The sequence below is a fragment of the Panulirus ornatus genome, chromosome 1 (genome assembly GCF_036320965.1).
Source record: "Panulirus ornatus isolate Po-2019 chromosome 1, ASM3632096v1, whole genome shotgun sequence".
NCBI classification, from domain to species: Eukaryota; Metazoa; Arthropoda; class Malacostraca; order Decapoda; family Palinuridae; genus Panulirus; species Panulirus ornatus.
In genome coordinates this window covers 75,633,500-75,655,214 of record NC_092224.1, presented here as the reverse complement: position 1 = coordinate 75,655,214, position 21,715 = coordinate 75,633,500, and the positions used below count along the sequence as shown (strand labels likewise).

At 43.2% G+C, this 21,715-nt stretch overlaps 1 protein-coding gene across 1 annotated transcript; it reads left to right on the top strand.

Moving 5' to 3' along the window:
* LOC139752539 (proton-coupled folate transporter-like) lies at window positions 1-12,399 on the top strand. The gene is given in 9 exon segments (XM_071668337.1): window positions 1-537; window positions 986-1,199; window positions 5,488-5,640; window positions 7,218-7,800; window positions 7,963-8,058; window positions 10,855-11,085; window positions 11,405-11,561; window positions 11,706-11,770; window positions 11,773-12,399. Coding segments are annotated over 8 exon segments (1,989 nt in total). The 5' UTR covers window positions 1-537; window positions 986-1,037; the 3' UTR covers window positions 12,315-12,399.
* The last annotated feature ends 9,316 nt before the right edge of the window (window positions 12,400-21,715 follow it).

Here is a 21,715-nt window from a genome sequence, read left to right as displayed (position 1 = left end):
GGTGCTGTGAGGATCCGCACCCAGGAGGTACAAGATCTGGACACAAGTCGGTAGAGTGAGCCGCGCCACTTGGGAATCAGTCTATCGAGTGTTTCGGAAAACCTGGACATAATCAGTGAAGCTTCTTAGATGACCAAACATTAGTCAGTGGAGTGACTTACAAGACATGGGCGTTAGTCAATGAAGTGTGATTCAGGTGGCCTGGATATCAGTCAGTGAATTGTTAAGAAAGTGGACACCATCTAATTGAGTGACTCAGTTGATATGGATATAATTAACTGAAATAACAGACGATATCGGAGATGATCTCAATGAAGTGATTTCAAATACTCGAATCAGTCGATGAAGTGTCATCATACTCGAATCAATCACTGGAGTGACTCATAAGACTGAATATCGGTAAATGGATTGACTCAGAACACTTGGAGACCGAGGCTTCAATGTGTAAAAGTTGACAACAGTGCGGTCCAGACCTCGGAAGTACTTTCCTGCCCAGGGTTCTTAGGTGGTTCCTACCCCGCCACACCCCCCAAGCAGGTAGGTATTAAGTCCCTACGCCAATAGTATTTTTGTTTCTCTTTAAGAATACTCCTGAAGTTCTTGTCTACATCTCTCCAGTTCATGATACTTCAAAGTTGTAATAATAATTTACTCGCGAGAGAACCCAATGATTAATCAGCAAGCGAGGCATAGGGCAACAACTAGTATAGGATGGTTATCCTATACATTGTAGTCTGTGCTCCAGTTTTTTGTTCGACTTATGAATAAGATGATTCCCTGATGAGGATTACAAATGGGTTAAACTAGCACTCTATCAATACTGATCAATTAGATACAACTGTGTAATTCATATTAAAATGCCATTCATCATAACATCCACAGCTCGTCTTTCTTTTTAATTCCCATGTGTTAGAATTGTTGTTACTGAGAATTTGTTCACAAGAGAATTCACGGTAGACTTATAGCAACGCTTCACACCCGACAGAACTGGCCAGCGGTTAGCCTGTGCTCGAGACGGACGGGCAATAGCAAGCAGGATGGCGGAAGGCGTTGTGGCCAGACTCACAGGTGTTCTGCGGACCATCACCGTGGAGCCTGTTATGCTCGTCGACGGAGCGTGCAAGGAAGCCATGCTCCTCTTTATAGAGAACGTCCAGATGAACAAAATATGCTCCGTCAACTTAGGACTGTCACCAGAGGTGAGCGTTGTACCGTGTGAGGCCATAACTTCAGAAAGACGCAAGTTCAATCTTTGCTCTAAAAGATGTTAGAAATATCATTTCGGTTTTGGGGCGGTCATAATGCATCGCTGTAGAATGAATATATCACCTAAAATCAAACACACACACACACACACACAGAACTAAACCATACACAAACAGATGGCCCTTAAGACAATCATTGCTGCCAACTACCACAAATATGCAAGACTTGCGCAACGAAATACTTCCAACACACTCTCACTTTAACCAGCTCGGCACCCATTCCTTTGCAATGGCCCTGGACCCCTCCCATCCAGACCACACCATACCCAACCCCGAAATAAGAACAAAAACTTAACCATTGCATCACTTTTACGAAATCTATACTCACAGATTTCTCACCCCCCCCCTTCCCTACACACACACACACACACACACACACACACAAAGTAAACGGTGACATTGATCAAGCACATACACATAGTAATGACTCTCTCTCTCTCTCTCTCTCTCTCTCTCTCTCTCTCTCTCTCTCTCTCTCTCTCTCTCTCTCTCTCTCTCTCTCCCTGTATATATATATATATATATATATATATATATATATATATATATATATATATATATATATATATATATATTTGCCGGACGCCTGCTTGTGGTTACGTCGCAAGTAAAAAGTCAACTTCAGCGAGGATGTCTCGTCGACTGTTGACGAAAGGGAACATAATCTGGAGGAATTTTTCACTTCATGGGAGTTCATTTCCATGCCACTGGAAGTAGAGAGGAGCCTTGGAGATGCAAGAACCCCTCCACAGAAAGGGGTCCTAAGGGAATAATCATTTATTCATTCATGATTACCTTTGGACTACGAACGAGCTCTGATCTCTTTCTAATGGGTCCTGCAGACAACGATCTCTCCTTCCACATAGTACTCAGCGCTCCCAGAACCTTCGCCCCCTCATCCATCTTATGACACTTCCACTTCCATGATTCCATTCGCTCACAGGTATCTAAAACACTTCATATCCTACAATTTTTCTTCATTCAAATTCACACCCCTAACTAATCTGTCTTTCAACCCTGCAGAAATTAATAACCTTACTTAAATTCACATTTACTCTCAATTTCCTCCTCTCACATACCTTTCCAAACTCAGTTACCAACTTCTGCAGTTTCGAATATGCATCCAGTGCTGTATCATCAGCAAACAACAACTGACTCACTTCCCAGTGAGTCACTTGTATACAAACTCACCTCTCTCTTCAAGACGTGCATATACCTCCCTCACCACTTCATCCACTCTCGCATTTACATCCCACACCACTCTACTCCATCCATGAAAGAATTTCACAACCAAGGCGACAAGACACACCCCTACAGCAGATCAGCCTTCACTTGGAACCATTCACTCTCTCTCTTCCTGCTCGTACACATGCCTTACACCGATAAATATTTCTCACGGCTTCTAGCTGCTTTAAGACCTTCCACAAGGCATCTCTGTCATCCCTATCATATTCTTTCTCCAAATCTATAAATACCACACACAAATCCATTACTTTATGTAAGTATTCCTCACACATTCTTCAAAGCAAACACCTGATTCACACATCCTCTACCACTACTGAAACCACACTGTTCCTCCCCAGTCTGATGTTCGGTACATACCTTCACTTTCAATCACTACCCTTCCATACAACTTACCAGGTGCACTCAACAAACTTATCCTTCTGTTGTATGAACACTTACCTTTATCCTCCTTATCTTTATACACTGGCACTATATATGCATTATGCAAGTCATCAGGCACTTCACCATGATCCATACATACAATGAAAATCTTAACCTGCAAGTCTACAACCTAGTCACCCATTCCTTAATAAATTCAACTGCAATACTGTATACTCCAGCCGCCTTGTCGCATTTCATTCTTCGTAATTCTTTCACCGCTTCTGCTCTCTTCACTCATCCACTCTCCACGAGTATCACTTCGCATACCACCCCTACCCAAACAACGTAGATCTGCCACCCTGTCATCAAACACATTCAACAGTCATTCAAAACACTCTTCACTTCATCAATGTCTTTTATCACTTCTTTTGTCCCCTTCACCGATGTTCCTATTTGTTCTCTTGTTTTTCGTACATAATCAACTTCCTTCAAAGCATCATATTCCTCCTAAAGTTTAGTGACACTCGCTCACACCAACATCTCATGATCTTCCTCCTGAGCTCCTGCCGCTTTTCTTATACATCTCCCAATCATTTGCACTCCTTCCCTGTAAGTATCACCCAAACGCCTCTCTTTTTTCTATCCCTCACTGATCTTACTAATTTGGCATGCCACATGCATCTTTTTCACACATGCCAGCACTGCTTCCTTAAGTTTCTTCTATTCCTCACCGACTCTCCTTGCTTCATTTACATTCTTTGGACATTCTACACTCAGTCATTCCTGGTATTTCTTCATACAAGTCTCTTTTCCAAGCTTACTTACTTTCAACACTCTTCTCACCGATACTGTTTCCTCAGCTGACTGACACACATCCATAGCTTACATCCAGTAAAACAGAAAAACATTTTTACAATTTACTACAACTCTTTTGATTATTTACTTTCAATCTTTACCAAGCGTTCTCGTTATTCTATTCATATCTTATCTTGAACACATACAAACGACACGATCGTCGGCCTCTCCCGTGGCACCCCTCATCTACAATACTACTCATTTGTGGTCTGTCCTAGTTAGCATTCCTCACCAATCCATTATCTGCCTTACGTCTTGCATTGCTACACCATGTTAACAGACTTTCAGCCGTGCATATTTGTAACGATATCTTTATATCGTGCATATTCGTAACGATATCTTTATATCAAATTCGCATCTTTATTTTGTTTTGATATATTTTTCTCATTCTAACGACATTATCTAGGTTGTCTGTCTCACCTAACGGCACTTTCCACTTATCCTGGCGGAAGAGTAAAGTTTAACATAAATTTAATCTAATGGTTAAAGCAAACACTCCACTATGCAAGTCCTACCTTTTAGATCCTTCCCATTCTTCCGTTTCGTTTCTTGTACCCTCTATAACTCTTGTCTTGAGCTTTACCAATAACATTCTTACTGAACGTTATTGATTAGATCTTACTGAACATATTGATAGATCAATTTTTTTTTATACTGATATTTCACTTCCGCAGCTTTATAAGACAAGGACTCTTGTTCTTATTTGCGTTCACTTCTAACAGTCTCCTGTGCACACCATCAAAGTGACCTAACGTTCTGCCTAGCTCTTACTGTTAGCCAACTTAATAGGACTATCTGTACACAACTTTGATAATATCACCCGCTTCCTCTCGCCACATGGTTCAAATGCGCCTCGCAAGCAGCCTATCGCTCATTCAGAACTACCTCCAGCCGTGAAAACATTAGACATCCATGGTCATACTGCACAGTCTCAACAGAATTAGCCCTACATATTTCAGTTTATTCGTTCCTACCGTCTCTCACCCTAACTCAAACCCCTCTCATTTTGAAGACTTTCATTTACTTTCAACAAACAAATATCCCCAAGTCCATTCCTATTAACCTTATCATATGCTCTATCTACGTCCATCCATGCTACATGCAGTCTCATCGCTTTATCTTTTTATCTTTATCTGACTCCTGTCTTAGTGTAAAAATCTGACCTAAACACCTTTCCATCTTCAATCCATACTATATTTTACGTACGAAGGTTTCAGCAGATCCTCAAACATTTAGTTATTAGTGCATGTACTTTTTTGTCATTACTTTCCAGTCAGTTTGATCTTATATTCTACCTCTCATGATGAACTTCTCGTCTGGATACACTTTTCAATCATTCCTTCACAATCTTTCCAAATTGTATCCTTGATGCTCTTTTCTCTATCATTACCCAGCTTTTTTTTTTTTTTTTTTTTTTACCAAGAATACTGGTCAAAGTATAGATTCATACGAGAGAGTAAGATCTGCCAAACTCGACGTAATAAGACAAAATCAATCTTGTGGTCACTAGAATCAGTGGTCATCCCTTTCTGACACCCGTTCTTCTGACTCACCTTCTGAACTCGTAAACAATAATTTAACTTCCTCTCAAAGTGAGCATTGCAGATGTCTTTTTTTCCCCTTAACTACCAACAAATTAAGTCCGGGCAGGGAAGGTGTATACCTGCAGATAAGTGCCAGTTCATGCCCTTATATAGAACGGGGAGACTGTTCTACCCTCGTGGGGTCCCATCTCATGATCTATGGTCATTCTTCCCTACAGGTGTGTGACAACCTTTCAGCTCACCCGGAGGAGAACGTCCGCGTCCAGAGAGAGTTCTCCGTCTTCACCTTCTACAACAGCATCATCTTGTCGGTGTTGCCCCTCATCTTCGTGCTCTTCATGGGCGCCTGGAGCGATAAATACGGACGCAAGGTGAGTTAGGGGCGACACCCAGGCTCCTCCTCTCATTCCCTCAGAAACTGAGTTCTGATTTCAGAATGTGAACAAGATATGATCTACACCTTCAGACCATATAACTCAGAAAGTAAAATACGTGACGTACATGTTTACTTATTGCCAAGAAAGCCTAGCTAATAATGAGTGGCCGAGACAACATCCTCTTCAAGGACAATATCCTCTTCATGGATTGACGACAATAGGGAACAGAGAGTCTAGTTATAAACTCCATCAAAGAAACTGTGATATCTTTCTATCTCCTAATCTGATTTCTGTTTTCCTAAAATGCTTTACGTCATAAATCAGTCGCTCGCTTTTCAATTTGATCAAAAGTCATATTCATCATATATATATATATATATATATATATATATATATATATATATATATATATATATATATATATATATATCCTAGCCTAAGCTAGGTATCTATTTCATCGACCAAACCCTAAGGGTGAGTGACCAGCTGGGTTGTAGACCGACTGCCACAACCAGTATTCACTATCCGCTACTTTATGCAATACTTTTCATTACACATAAGTCACATAAAGCTGTTGGAGATACTTCAATTAGTGAGTCTGAAATGACCAAAATAAGCTTGTCGCTGACATAAGAATATGAGGCGCTATCTGATGTGAGAATAATCGTAACGACGTAAAAGTCGTCTTCCATAAGTTAAGGTAAACGTTTATACCTTCAGATGACACTGGTCGAGGTTCATAACCATACCATTAGGTTTGCAGCGCAATGTAGCATAGCGGTTAGCATTGATGACTAAATTCCCATTTCGGCCCATCCGGGTTCATAATCCATGCGCCGCAGCCCATTCACAGGTCAACCTATAAGCTAAAGGCGAATTTTCTCGTTTCTGGCGCACTGGAGGCTCTTCCGACGCATCTTTGCGGTTTGCCAAACTCCTCAGTGCGCATCTTCTTTTAACTGTAAATGTAAACACAACAAAGTCGAAAGCGCATTAAAACTAATGTAAATAAAATCAAGGGTATTCATCAGTACTGTATTTCTGGGATAATATTCAGCAGTACTAGCATGGAAGAAATATATACTTTCATGTCAGTTTACAAACAGATGGCTCATTTTCAATCTGAATGACACGGACTGTATTTGTTCATTTATGATCACCCAAGGCCACGGGTGACGCTGCATCGGTTCCTTTGCAGACATTTCTCCAAGCTAGTCAATCCCGTGTCCACTTAACGCTTTTTATCCCTTTTCCGCTTGGTTAAGCATGTAATACTAAGTATGGCAACTGCCTTCTCCACACCCATGTTGGGGGCCACACTGTTTTGTTTGGACAAGGCGGCAAATCGACACCTGAAGGATTCCGTTGTGTGACTGACTCCCCCGCTGTTAAGCAGATAGCTGGTCGCTAGAAAGGAATTCCCCAGGAGAAAATTCGCCTCAGAAAGTGCCCATATGACATCGCCTTAACAATAAACACTATCAACTGAGTGATAACATTTGTATGTATGTAATCCAAGTATTTACCTCCTGTCGCAGTCTTTAGAAGTGTGTGTGTGTGTGTGTTGACAGATCCCGATGCTGGTGACACTGGTGGGTCACGTGATGTACGCCGGGGGTTACCTGCTCTCCAACTGGCAGACCACCTGGCCTGTGGAAGTGCTGTACCTGGTGACGCTCTTGGAGGCCCTGGGTGGCACCAACGCCGGCATCCTCTCTTCCACCATCAGCTACATCAGCGACATCAGTCCAGAAAAGCAACGCACATCTCGCGTCAGCACCGCCAACTCCATGTGGTTCTTAGGTGGCCCGCTGGGCACGCTGATCGGGGCGCTACTCATCAAGTACAGCGACTACAACGTGGCTCTGGGCCTCGTGTTGCTCTCCTACATCGGCGCCGTCGTCTACGTCGTCTTCATCATCAAGGAGAGTCACGGACCCTTCGCCAAAGAGAAGCTGCGGGCCCAGGGGTCCTTAAAGGAAGAGCCCACATCGGAGAAGAAGGACGTGAGTGTCTCCACCATGGTGGCCGACTTCTTTAACTGGCGACGTGTGGTGGAGTCCTTCAAGACGGCGTTTAAGAAGCGCGAGGGCAACACCCGCACTATCCTTATGGCCGTCATATGTGGCAACATGATCCGTCGTGTGGCCAGAGGTAACTTTGCAATTTCCTAATCTATATTTCTTACGTAAGACATTGACGTACAATAGTTTCTGTAGCATCACTTGACATCCATAACTAAAGTGAAGAACAAAGGTGCAACACACAGAGCTGCTTGGTATATTAAAGGTCTTGTTAATGTTGTTGTTGTTGTAGGGTTCTTCATGTACATGTTCGTACGTCGAGCCCTACACTGGGAGGCCACCGACTACGGCTACTGGATCACCTACCGCAACCTGCTCGCTGCTCTCGGTACGTCACGTTCTGCTGTTACAATAATAATGTTACATTTATACCAATTCTTGATGGGCTGCAACAGCAATAACATTATCAATGGAAGCAACTATGCTATCAGTCACTACAGGCCCTCGGAGTGCAGTGGTTAGCATTCTTGACAGTCAAATCAAGCACGGGTCCATCTGCTCATCTCCTGCCCGCAGCAGCCAATCCAGCTGTTTATCCTCCTCTCGCGGATGGTCGATAAAATTGGTACATAAGATACTTCCAGAACCTTTGTCCCCTTCCCAACCATATGACTCACTTCCGCTTCCATGGCTCCATTCGCTGCCATGTTCGCTCTCAGATATCTGAAACACTTCATTTCCAGTTGTTTCCATTCAGATACACTCCAACTAACCTGTTTCTCAACCCTGCTAAATTTTCCTCTATTCCTACCAGCGCATAATATGCTTAATAAAAACTTTTCAATACTTCTAGCTGCTTTCCTCCCACACCATATATTCTCAAAACCTTCCATAGAGCATCTCTATCAACACTATCATGTGCATTCTTCAGATCAATAAATGCTACACACATCACCTGTTTTTCTAAATATTTCTAACACATTCTCTGCAGTAAACACATGATCCAGACATCCTCTACCGCTTCTAAACCACACTGTTCCTCCCCAATCTGTTTTGTACCTGCCTTCTACCTCTCAGTCAATGCCTACCGACACAACTTACCAGGTATTCTCAACAAACTTACCCCTCTGTAGTCTGAACACTCGCCTATATCCATCTTGCCTTTATGCAATGGTACTATTGAAGCATTACGCCAATCCTCTAGTACCTAACCATGATTCATACATACACTGAAAATCCTTACCAACCAATCAGCAATACTGTCACCCCCTTTCTTAATAAATCGACTGCAATATCAACCATTCCAGCTGCCTTTCCACATTTCATCTTACGCAAGGCTCTCATCACCTCTTCTTTTTCACCAAACCACTCTCCATGACTCTCTCACCTCACATGTCACCCCGACCTAAACACACTACATATACCACTCTGTCATCAAACACATTCAACAGTCCTCTAAAATACTCTATATCCTCACTTGCATTCTGTCTCCCTCACCGATGTTCAATTTATTCTCTTGGCTTTCGTAAATTATCTACCTCTTTCTAAAGCATTTCTACCTATAGTTTTCAGATACTCGCTCACTTGAACTCTCATTTGTCCTCTTTTTCAACCCCTGCACCTTCTTCTTGACCTCCAGCCGCTTTTCTTATACATCCCCTAATCATTAGCATTTCTTCCCTGTAGGTACAGCCCAAATGCCTTCCGCTAACAACTCTATTTGTGTATCTCACCACTCATTACCCTCTCTAATCTGCCCACCTCCCACCTCTCGCATGCATGCTCGTACATCTTTTACTTCCCTAAATACCTCCCATTCCTCACCCAATCTCCTTGCTTCATCTGCTTTTACCTTTTGCCACTCTACGCTCGATCTCTCCTGGTATTTCTTCACACGGCCCTTTTCCAAGCCACTTACTCTCACCACTCTTTTCTCCCCGACACTGCTTCCTCTTTTTCGAAAACCTCTACAAACCTTCACCCTCTCCTCCACAAGATAGCGATCAGACATCATACGAGCTGTCCTTCTCAGCATATTTACATTGCTAATACCCGGTCTCTTTCATCAAGACTGTTGATACACTCACTCAACTGCTCCTAAGTCACTTACCTCTCATGAGCTTTTTCCTTATGACCAGATGAATAAACACTGATAATCACCTATCTCTCGCCATCCATTAGTTTCACCCACATCAATCTAGAATTTACTTCCTTACATTATCACACACACCAACAACTCCTACCTCAGGAGTAGTGCTACTCCTCCCTTAGCTCTTGTTCTCTCACTTACCACTGATTTTACTCATAAGACATTTCCAAATCATTCTTCCACTTTACCCTTGAGCTTTGTTTCACTCAGAGCCAGAACATCCAGGTTTCTTTCTTCAAACATTCTATCTATCTCTCCTTTCTTCTCATCCTGATTACATCCACACACAATTAGACACCCCAGCCTTAGCTTTCGAGAAGGATGAACACTCCCTGCTTGGCTCCTTCTTCTGTTCCCTTTTTTAGGTATTGAAATACAAGAAGTGGGGACGGGGTTCCAACCTCCAACTCCCGCCCCCTTTAGTCGCCTTATACGACTTGCAAGGAATATATCTTCCAGAGGAGAACGGCGAGACCAAATTGAAGATGGAAGGATGGAGTGAAAAAGATATGAGCGATCGGGGCCTGAACATGCAGGAGGGTGAAAAGCGTGCACGAGATAGAATGAATTGGAACGATGTGGAATACTGGGGACGATGTTCTGTCAGTGGACTGAACTTCGGCATGTGAAGCGTTGTAAACCATGGAAAGGTCTGTGAGACCTGGCTTTGGATAGGGAGCTGTGGTATTGGTTCATTACATCATAACTAGAGAATGGAAGAGAGCGGATGCAATTTTTCTTTTTTTTTTTTTATTCTGGCGCTACCTTGCTAACGCGGGAAACGTCGATCAAGTACAAAGAGAGAAAAAAATATGTATGTATGTATATATATGCATAATTAGGATACGTTGTTCGTGCCGTCACAGCTGCTATAAAAGAAAATTACTTTCATTCGTATTTTTTTTCTTCTAATCAAATGTTTTGATGACATCTCGTCAAATTAAGTCTCCAGTTATCCTCTTCATGAGACAATATGTATCAGTACAACAACCCACCATTAACGAGCATTGATACTGATGACGTGACTGTGTGCAGGGTCGCTATTCCTGGTGCCTCTCCTGACGCGGACGTTGTCGTTCACGGACGCATCCCTGGTGGTGGTGGGAGCGGTGTCCATCATAGGAGAGTACGTGTGCTACGGGCTGGTGATGGGGCCACCTCAATCCTTCCTCATGTGGCTGGGTCCACCAGCAGGCATCATTTCCAACGCCATAGTCATCGCTTTCAAGTCCATGTCCACCAAACTGGTCAATAGTACGGAGAAAGGTGAGTTCCCCGACCCCTCCTGTTCCTCGTGATCTAGTTGGAAGGGCCGCAAAAGATCCATCAAATTTTAAAATTCATTATCGTAATTCAAGACAAAGTATTTTGGGTTTTAATTATATAATATCATTACTCAAATTCACTACTTACAAAGGCTACTCCACCACAGGGTATATTGTTAAAATGGTTTGTTCTTTATCTATAAACAATGGGAGCTTCCCTGGTACTGGATTCTCAATAGAGGCTAATGTATCATCATGAAGTGGATATTCTGTAACACACGAACGTTTAGCATCTGACAAGTGTGGTGTGTTCTGGTCAGGTCGCATCAACGCCGTGATGGCCGCCCTGAACGGCCTGATGCCCATGGTGGGCTACGCAGCCTACTCGCCCATCTACTACAAGACTGTGGACACCTTCCCCGCCGCTCAGTTCTTCTTCGGCGCCGGCCTGAACGTCCTCATCATGATCACCTTCATGTAAGGAAGTTTCCTAGTGTCTAGGACCATAAGGCACTTATTCTGATGAGAGACGCTGCTCATTATGGAATAATGATATTCGTTATTTTTCTGCAGTACGTATATATGTATTTATCTTATCCATGTTATCGTCTGTCCTTCCAGAGTGGTGGAGCTGATGCGAGCATCGTCGTCGCAGAACACTCAAGACCTGGAGGCGGTCAATAGGAAGACAATAAGGGTATACTTGGCATCCTCAAGAAGCGCTCCACCGTAACTCTCCGCTCCATCACCCGAACTGACAGCGGTTTAGGAGAGAAACATATAACTCAAGTGTTTCAAGACCCTTCTGTGGCTAGCCAGCTTCCTAGTGTCACAGAAGACCTCAAAGAGAAGCCTTCTAGCTTGGATCTGACTTCGCCAACCAAAGAGAATATATCTCTTGGACATTCTGCAGACACGACAAACTTGGATCCGGGTTCAGCACCGGCTAAAAGTACTCTCGACAACAATAATACAGAGAAAGTTGACTCGGATTGTCCCTCGGAGGACGACAGAGAGGAGACAACAGTGGTAGCAGACAAACTGGGTACCAGAGGCGTCCTCCCGGGAGGAGACTGTCACCTGGAGGAAGCGGGCTGCTACGTCAACGCGCTGAGTGAGGAGGAAATCACCGCGTCAGAGAGAACGTCCGGCGAGGTTTCTCTGGATGAGACAGTGAGAAACCGCGGCACCACACCTCACAACACGTCCTCCTCATTAAGACAAGTGTAACTGCAACTTCTGTGATGCTTATGTAATTCATGTATAAAATTGTAACTGGTGTATATATGTATAGCTACAGTCTGATACCACAAGTGATAAGATTATGAAATACATTATTTTTCAATGGATAAGTTTTCTATACACAAAAAAGGAAAGAGATTAATCCCTCATTCAGGTTTTATACAACAGATTCGGAGTTCAGATTGACTGGGAGAAAACGTTTCTTATGACAGTTACCCAGACCTGCTGGTCTTGCTCTTACGCCAGTCCACCCTCACTGTCTCTTGTTTTCTTTCTTTCCAAAGATGTTCGTGTCGACAGAAATCCATTTAGTTACTGTACAGTTTGTGGTACATGGGACTTGATCTATGCGGTCTCTTCAGTCGTTTTGGGCACAGTTACAAATGTGATATCTATGTACATACTAGCAAAACAACCTACAGTCAACACTGCCTGCATACGTACATCATATGTCTAGATCAAATAAGAGATACACTTCTCGACGCACACGGTAAACACAGAAATACAAATAACATATACGTACATACGCAGAGTTGTCAGTCATAACACGGTCGGTGGAGCTCTGTAATTGGACGGTTACAAACACAGTACAGTCAGCTTGCCCAGAGTCGGGCGTTCATGGATTCAAATCCTTGGCGCAGCAGCTGGCCCCCAGGTGTTCATCCTCCCCACGGGGCTGGTCGATAAATGGTTACCTGGCTTAGCCTGAGGTTGAAGTGTCTGTCTGTGTACATAAGAGGGAAAACATGTTTCACAGACTGAGATAGGGAGCAATACAGGGGTAATCACACACGTCGATTTGCAAACTGAAAACGAGTACGGTTTTGGCGAGGAAATGACATAGGAATCTGAAATAAGAATCCGAGAGAATATATATATATATATATATATATATATATATATATATATATATATATATATATATATATATATATATATATATATATATATATAAGGAGGCTTACTTTACAAGGTTGAGGTATTGGTTTTGGAGGGTAAACTAAGATATGGAATTCCACTCTCAGGGTGCGGAGTTGCAAGAGGGTCTGTGAAGCATGTAAAGAGGGAGTCAGGAGATGGACGCCAGTGAGGGAGAAGTAGGAAGTGGGACGGGGGAAGACAGAGATGCCAGACAGTAAAAGTCAAAAGGTCAACCAAAGTAGAGACGTGCTATGGAGAACAAACAGACAGTACAATGACATGACAGTATTCAAAAAAGGATAGAAATATAAAAAACGAGTAAAGTTAATGCGGAATAAAGAATGGAGCCATTACGAAAAAAAAAAATGGTCGTAATAGCGTACGCCGAGACTGGAGGCAGAAACATTATCGACTAGACCAAATGAGAATATTGTCGACTACGTGAGTAATGAAATGTACCTTCGTCCTGTTCTTCATTATAATTTGTTCAGAGGATGTATGTTATGGTCTTATATCACGCCCGTATAACCTCCATGTGTTTGCTAGTGAACTCAGTAAAATGTTCCAACTGGACTTGGTTGCTGGTGCTTTGGGGACAGGTCTCAAGACAAGCACGGTGTCTCTATGGGACAAATGGATACTGAATGTGTCAAATAGCAAATTTTACCCGTATATTTCATATGGTGTTGTTGATAACTATCCTTCCTCCTATCCCAGCAAATTATGGGTCGCTGTTGTGGGAGGCGTTGCACATTCCACGTACGTACGCGTGTGATGCTTATATTTCATGTTCGTATAATCCCCAACACAACACGTGTTGTCCTCAAATATTTCATTTCCAACACGTTTACCCTCAGCCGTACATTCTCATCTAGAGGCCGACCACGACTGCATCTATGGCTTCACAAGTGCTTGTCTTCGTGACCTCTCTTACCGCACGTTCCTCAGCGCACCCAGGACCTTCATCCCCTTACCCACCCTATGACATTTTAGTTCCCATCTTTCCCTTCTTTACCACGTGCACTCTCAGGTAACTAAAACACCTCACTTCTTCCAAGTATTCTCCATTCAAACTCATACTTCCACTAACTCGTCTTTCTCCAGTGCTTCTATTTTCAATTACTCTCAACTTTCTCATTGAACAAACTGTTCTAAACTCAACAACCTATTTCTGCTGTTTCTTACTCGAATCTGCCACCAACGCCGTATCATCAGCAAAAAGTATCTGACTCATGTCCCAAAATCACCACTTAGCCAAACTGCAAACTACCCCCTCTCCCTAAAACCCTTATATTCACATCCCTCACCATCCCAACATTAAACATACTGAACAACCATGGTGACATCACACATCCCCGCCGCAAACTCGCCTTTACCTAGAAACACTTACTCTGCTCTCCACCAACTCTCACACACGTCTTATAGCTTCCCTCCCACACCATATATTCGCAAAACTTTCCACAAAGCATATCCATTAACCTGATCATATGTTTTCTCCAGAGCCATAAGTGCCTGATACAAATCCAACTGCTTCTAAATTTCTCACACACATTCTTCACAGCAAACACCTGATCCACACATCCCCTTCCACTTCTAAAACCAGTGTGTTTCTCCCCAATCTGATGCTCTGGGCGCGCCACCACCCTTTCAGTCACCACTTCCTCATAAAAATTACCAGGTACACCTAACAAACTTATCAATCTCTAATCTGAACACTCATCTTTATTCCACTTTTGTTTATACGATGGCACTACACATGCATTCCGCTAATCCTCAAGCATCTCACCATAACCCATATATACATGAAAATCCTGACTAACCAATCAACAAAACATTCAGACCACATTTCATCTTCTGTAAGGCTTTTAACACCTTCTTTTACCAAACCATTTGCTATGGTTATCTCACTTCGCATACTCCCCGACCCAGATGTCCTATATCCGCCTCCATATCATCAGACACATTGAACAGTCTTTCAAAGTACTCATTCCATCTCCTCTTCACGTCATCTCTGCTTTTCACAACTTACCCATTTGCACCCTTCACTGATGTTCCTATTTGTTCATTTGCTTTTCTCACACTTTCTCATTTTCACAAGTGTTCAGATACCCGATTACTCCATCTCTAACCTAACCTATTTTCCAGTGCTTCCACCTTTCTCCTAGCCTCTGTCGCTTTCTTTTACATTTCCCAATCACTCGCAATCATTCTTAAGGAATATCCATTCAAATCTCTTTTCTTTTAAACTAGCAACTTAAATTCATCTCATTATTCACTACCCTCTCCTTCACGCCCACCTCCCACATGCCATCACTTCTTGTGAACATCGGCATTGCTTCCTTAAATACCTTCCTCAACCACTCCCCTACTCAACGTCACTTACTCGCATATTCTGGCATTCTACACTCAATCTCTTCTAGCATCTCTGCACAGAAGTCGCAATTCCAATCTCACTTTCACAACTCCCTGATGACCAACATGATTTTCTCTTTTCAGAAAGCCTCTACAAGTCTTCACCCTCAACTCCACCAAGTTATCATCAAGACATCCCACCAGTTGTCCCTCTTAGCGCAGTCACTCTCTTTTGCACGCCTATCAATAATGCGTAATTCAGAAATGCCCACTTATCTTCTTCCTACTCAAACACGTATAGTTGTGAGTCTCTCGTTTTAGATTAGGTATTCCCAATTATCAGACCATTTTCAGAACTAGCTGTGAACCATTTTAACTCCACAAGCTGTTCACTAATTCATACGTCACGGAATTTCCCATGCCCCGCCAAATATACTTTCAACTGCGACATTATCCATTTCACATTCACATCATCCATCTCTAATACCCGATATCACTCATCAGAACTACTAACACACCCACTCAGCTCCTCCCAAAAAAAAACTTACGCCTCTCTACATCAGCGTTCTAGTATCCAGGCGCTTAAGGGGAGGAGAGCGGTATGGCCGGAGGGCCAAGGAACAGGTATTTTCAAGAAGAAAACTACCGCTCCCCAGGAACCTCCGAGCTATGAGCAGGTGCAAATTTCAGGATAACTGGCTCCAACGGCCTTTGCGGTAAGCGATAGAGTAGGGACAGGGGAGTGTGCGTAAGACTGAATGAGAGAATAAAGATCCTTGGGTGATCCACAGGGTGCATCTTTCGTAGAGCTCATTGGTGGGAGTTTGCGGGTACATAGGTGAACGATAGGTTACATTATGGTCTTTGGCAACATTTCTATGCTGAAGGATGGGGTCAGCATTGTCCCTGGGGATAGGGTAGATAGAATAATTCCCAAGTATTCCCTGGAAATCCTCCCCTCCAGCTTTGACTTTTCCAAAAGAAGGAACAGAGAATGGGGCCAAATGAGGATTTCCTATGTTAACGCTACCTCGCTAACACGAGAAATGGCGAATATGTATGATACATATATCGTAAATGAGAAAGGCCTTTATTAGCGCATTCAGTTGCCCAAGCCATCTTAGCTAACATAAAAAGAGAGAATACAAATACAAAATTAAGATAAATGATGAATCAAAATCATTTCAGTTTAATTACTATCGCCCGATGTTGCAGAGGAAAGGTACGGCGGCGGCTTTTTCTCAGCAAAGAACGTTAAGAAATTGGCCTGTAATACTGTCATTATAAGCTTATCATGACAATAAAACTTCTTTTTCAATGATATTTCATATCATTAAAGTCTTTGTCCAGAAGTATCTCAAATGTAGATAATCTTAGCTTTGCCAGTATGTAGCGATAGGCTGCGACGGAGCGAGATGTTTACACTCCCTCATTTGGTGTATCGTGACTCCCTCCCCTGAGAAGTACACCTTCAAGGTCAGGGTCACAGCGGGGTCGTAGTATTTTATAGTTATATTCTCCATAAATTCTGAGCCAGCTTAATTAAGGACGAACGCGATCCTTCGTGCACGTGTTGCTAACCCGCAGACGAGTCGTGCTCCACCCCTATTAGATGTAATGGTCAAGGCCACTGAAGGGTTCACGGTCCTTTTTTGTGTCCACTCCATAACTTTTGATACTATGGAAGGATGAAAATAATACTTTGGTGCAAATGTTACCCGTAACCATACGGATAAAAGCCAACCACGGTAAAGTGTCACGACCCAACCCCAGTTTATTTTGCAAAAAAAATATTCACTGTTGCTAGGCTATGTGCAGTTGTAGCCCTCTGCCTTCAACATCACAGCTGGGATTAAACTTTTACACATTATAAACGCCAATGTACGGCGAACAACGTTCATTTCTGTTCTTTATTCTTTGTAAATTTTGAATTCCTGGCATCTTCTTTTACAGCTTACTGATAACTTCTTTTCAATCATGTAGGATTATCGTAATGTTGCATTTCATTAAACAAGGTCTAGGTATCGTCTGTGTGTGTGTGTGTGTGTGTGTGTGTGTGTGTGGTATACATCGTAGTCATCACGTTCAGAAAGACATTCTGTGCAACCTATAAGAACAACAACTACTACATCTAGTTTATTTCACCGTCTACAACTGTTAGTGGTATTGTAGGCCTCCACTTGCTTGAGATACACGACGAGTCTTTATTATTGTGAGTACATGCATTACACTACGAGGCTTTATCATTAAGTACGTACATTGCACAACAAGGCTTTATCACTGAGAGTACGACAGTCTACGTACATTACACAACGAAGCCTTATCACTGAGATACTGTACGACAGTCTCGCTAAAGAGCTTCTCATTCTAAAGGAGGCCATATTACCCTGCTACTGGAAGTGGCACAGCCTTAACCGGCAGGAGTCTCTTTTGGAAAGACGTCCTGGGTAATTATGAATAGAAATACACAATGAATGGATGAAGAAACTTACCTACATTTACGTTACATCCTAGTTTTAAATGCATACAGTTATTTCCAGTCAGTACATTTCCATTTTGCGCGACGAAAAAAGGTCGAAATCATGTGATACTTTGTAGACTATTAGATCACACAGCGCATCTTCAGAGGAATAATTTTGAGAAAGTTTCCTTATGGATCATTTTTTTGGTAACATCAACTTTGTTTTTTTTATGTACTTCTATTAAAAGTCGGGGTGACCAAACTTGAACAATCAACTACCGAGGCTATAAAGCTGAGGACGAGAAACTGTTGTTGACAAGAGAGAAAAACGGTATGCATCAACAGATGGATGGATCACGAAGAGCTCTCTGCCCGTTGGTACAAGGGGCCTCTGTGAGGTGCTAGGCTGCCTACCAACAAAGGGTAAGGGTCAGGGGAAGATGGGCAGACAGCCCCGCTGGGGGTTAGAGGGAAGCATCAGGGGAATCCCCGAAGAGGAGTATATTTAACAGGACCAGATGAGCCAACGGTGCCAAGCATACCAATGATCGCAGGCTTCCCTAGTCCACGTGAGGTGATGTTGGCTTGGCAGGACCAGACGGTGGTGTTAGGTAAGGGAAGGTTGGAGACGGTGTCTCAGTACTGTGGCTCACCTTACTAAGTCTTTGAGGAAAAGATCCATGTCTCGTATACTCAGCTGCAGGTAAAGGTCACTCAGTGTTAGAAACGAGTTGAAGGTCAATTGCCTGTTAGGAGAACCTGTCTTGCGTACTTCTACCTAGATTAACGGTCGCCATCTTTTACATTCAGGGAGGAGTCTAATGATCTAATGATACAGTTGAAGCAACATCTGATCTCGTTAGAAGCGTCTACCTGATTTCCATTCGTAAACTATCTCTGTTGGAAGTAGTAGTATGGAACCAGTGGTACGGGTGTCTGAAATGTTACTGAGGACCTCAGGGCTGTAGCCTGGAAGGGGAGGGGGTGGGGATAGAATGCATTGTTTTCGCGGTAACTGACGCCCGGATTGAAAGAGCTTGGTGTTCCCAGGCTGTCTTAAACAGGGACACTGTATACTGGGCGACGGGGCAAAGATGAAGCCAACCACGGGTGTTTATGGTAGTCTTATTGCCCTAGATACTATTATTCCACGGATATATAAGGATGGTGAACACAGAAATAAAATCAAGAAGGGAAATTGCTAACATCTACTAACTAGGCCTTGACCAAGGAAGGCTCCGGGCAAAGTTTGATACGGACGGTAAAGAAGTAATACACTGGCTTATGTTACATTGCTTACTCTAGCTGTTCACTGTGTACGCACCCCGTGGTGAGGTGCTTGAGGACTGGCGGGGTGTATGTAGAGTCTCACTAAAAATAGAGATAAAGGACAAACAATAATGCTCGAATTACAGCCTTATAAAGTCAATCTACACACTTGTATAGTGTATGTGAACAGATCCTTTAAGAGACAGTATCATGCACGGAACAGATGATTAGAAAGAAAAACGTAACTTCAGGGTAGGTAAAGGTTATGTGGACTAGATGTTTACGGTGATGAAAATGTAAGAATAGTTGGAGAAATACAGTGCCTTGCATGTGACGCATATAGATCTGGCGAAAGCGTATGATAGGGTTGACAAAGATGCCGTGGGGGAGCAAGTGTAACGGACATACAGGGGTTACTGAAAATTAGTATATGTAGTGAAGAGTCTGTAGCGGAAGGACAGGGTATGTGTGTGACTAGGAAGGGAGGAGTGTCAGGTTCTGTGCCTTAGAGACGCGTGAAGTCGTCATGGCTTTTTAATCTGTCCATGGGAAAGGTGTTTAGGGAGGTAAAGAAAGCGTCTGCATTATGCTGGAGAGGAAGGTTGAGGAGGGCTTGGGAAATAATCAATCAGTTAGCGGATGACATTACTCTGGCGGCAGACTAGAGAGAAACTTTAGACTTTAGTGAGAATTTAGGGTTATTTGTTAAAGACGAAAGATGGAAGTTAATGTTAACTAAAGATAATGAGTTACAGTGAGGGCAGGAGAGAGAAGTTGGTTGAGTGCTTATAAATGTGGAGGAGATGGAGTATTTTAGGCACTAAGGACTGGACACGGCGGTGGATAGAGCAACGGGGGCTGATATGAGGCTCCAGGTGGAAGAAGGGATTAACGCCATGAGCTGGTTAAGGAGTGTGTGGTAAGTGCAAAAAAGGTAACATTGAGGACACTTCCCTGTGGGACTCCTTCTAGCTGGCTTTTATGGTTCGAGAAGCTGGTTCCCACCTGGACCCTGAGCTTCCCGCTTGCAATGAAGTCCTGGAGGAAGGTGGGTAGTGCTCCCCACAAGTCAGCGCTGTGCAGCTTCTCTAACTTGCTATTACTGCACGTGGTGTCATATGCTTTTTCCTCGTCAACAGTTGATGCCGCTGAGCAAACAAGTGCCAGAAGGCGGTGTCCTAGTACAACACAGACGTTTGTCCTCGACTGTAATTTTCCAAACCCAAATTGTAATGGAGACAACTTATTTTCCTAGAAACATCAGCCTAAAACTGATGCTTTTTTCAAGGAGTTTACAGACATAACTTGTGAGGGATATTGGTCTGTACACGTGTGGTGGTGGAGCATCCTCACCAGCCTTAGCAACTGGGATGATAGTTGCCTCCGTCCATGTTGCTGGCACTTACCCTCCCAGAGAATCCTGTTATATGGGGGCAACAGGGAGCTGTGGGAGCTCCCCGGCAAGCGAGGTAACATTTGCTATGGAATGTCATCACTACCTGGAGTCGTCTTTCGGCAAAGACTTGGTGCAGACTCCATTTTCCTCTTAGTAGAGGGGAGGTTAAATGGGAGTTCTGCAGATCCTCTGCTGTGGAACGAGGGCGGTGTTCGTTCTCCTTCCTTGAGGGTGGAAAATCTGGCAGAATAAGACCATCTAGAGGAGACCTCTGCTCCACGTGGAGTCACCAAGATTACTGCAGTAGTCGACGACTCGTCATGTATGCTCGATACACCAGTCTTCAGAAGAGGACGGGGAAACTGACCCTGATTAACCTACGGTCTTATGAACCTTGACCCTCACCACCAAGAGGGATGCTCCTGAACTTATGGAGGACACGCACTGCGTCCATGAGAGGTAATAAACGATGGAAAAAAATTTGAGCTGATGCACAGGTCTACACCCAAACGCTGCGGGGGATGAAGTGGTAGAGTCAAAAACAAAAACCGTCAGGTCAGATCCTGAGAGAGAGAGAGAAAGAGAGAGAGAGAGAGAGAGAGAGAGAGAGAGAGAGAGAGAGAGAGAGAGAGAGAGAGAGAGAGAAAGAAAGAAAGAAAGAAAGAAAGAGAGAGAGAGAGAGAGAGAGAGAGAGAGAGAGAGAGAGAGAGAGTTACGTAAATACACAGACCACACACACCCAAGGTCCAAGCGAGGTGGTCTGGGGATTTTGCCGAATGCTTTCTGGAAGTCCAAAATTACTATATCTATTGTTTTAGTCTTGTTGTGGGTGTTGAATGATATATGATAAATTTCAAGGAGATTCGTAAGGCATGATCTGCGTCTTCTAAAACCACGCTGTGTATTGCTGATGAGGCTGTGTTGATCCATATAGGCTACGATTTCATTTCGAATAATTGACTTCAGATGTTTACATTTAATTGATGTCAA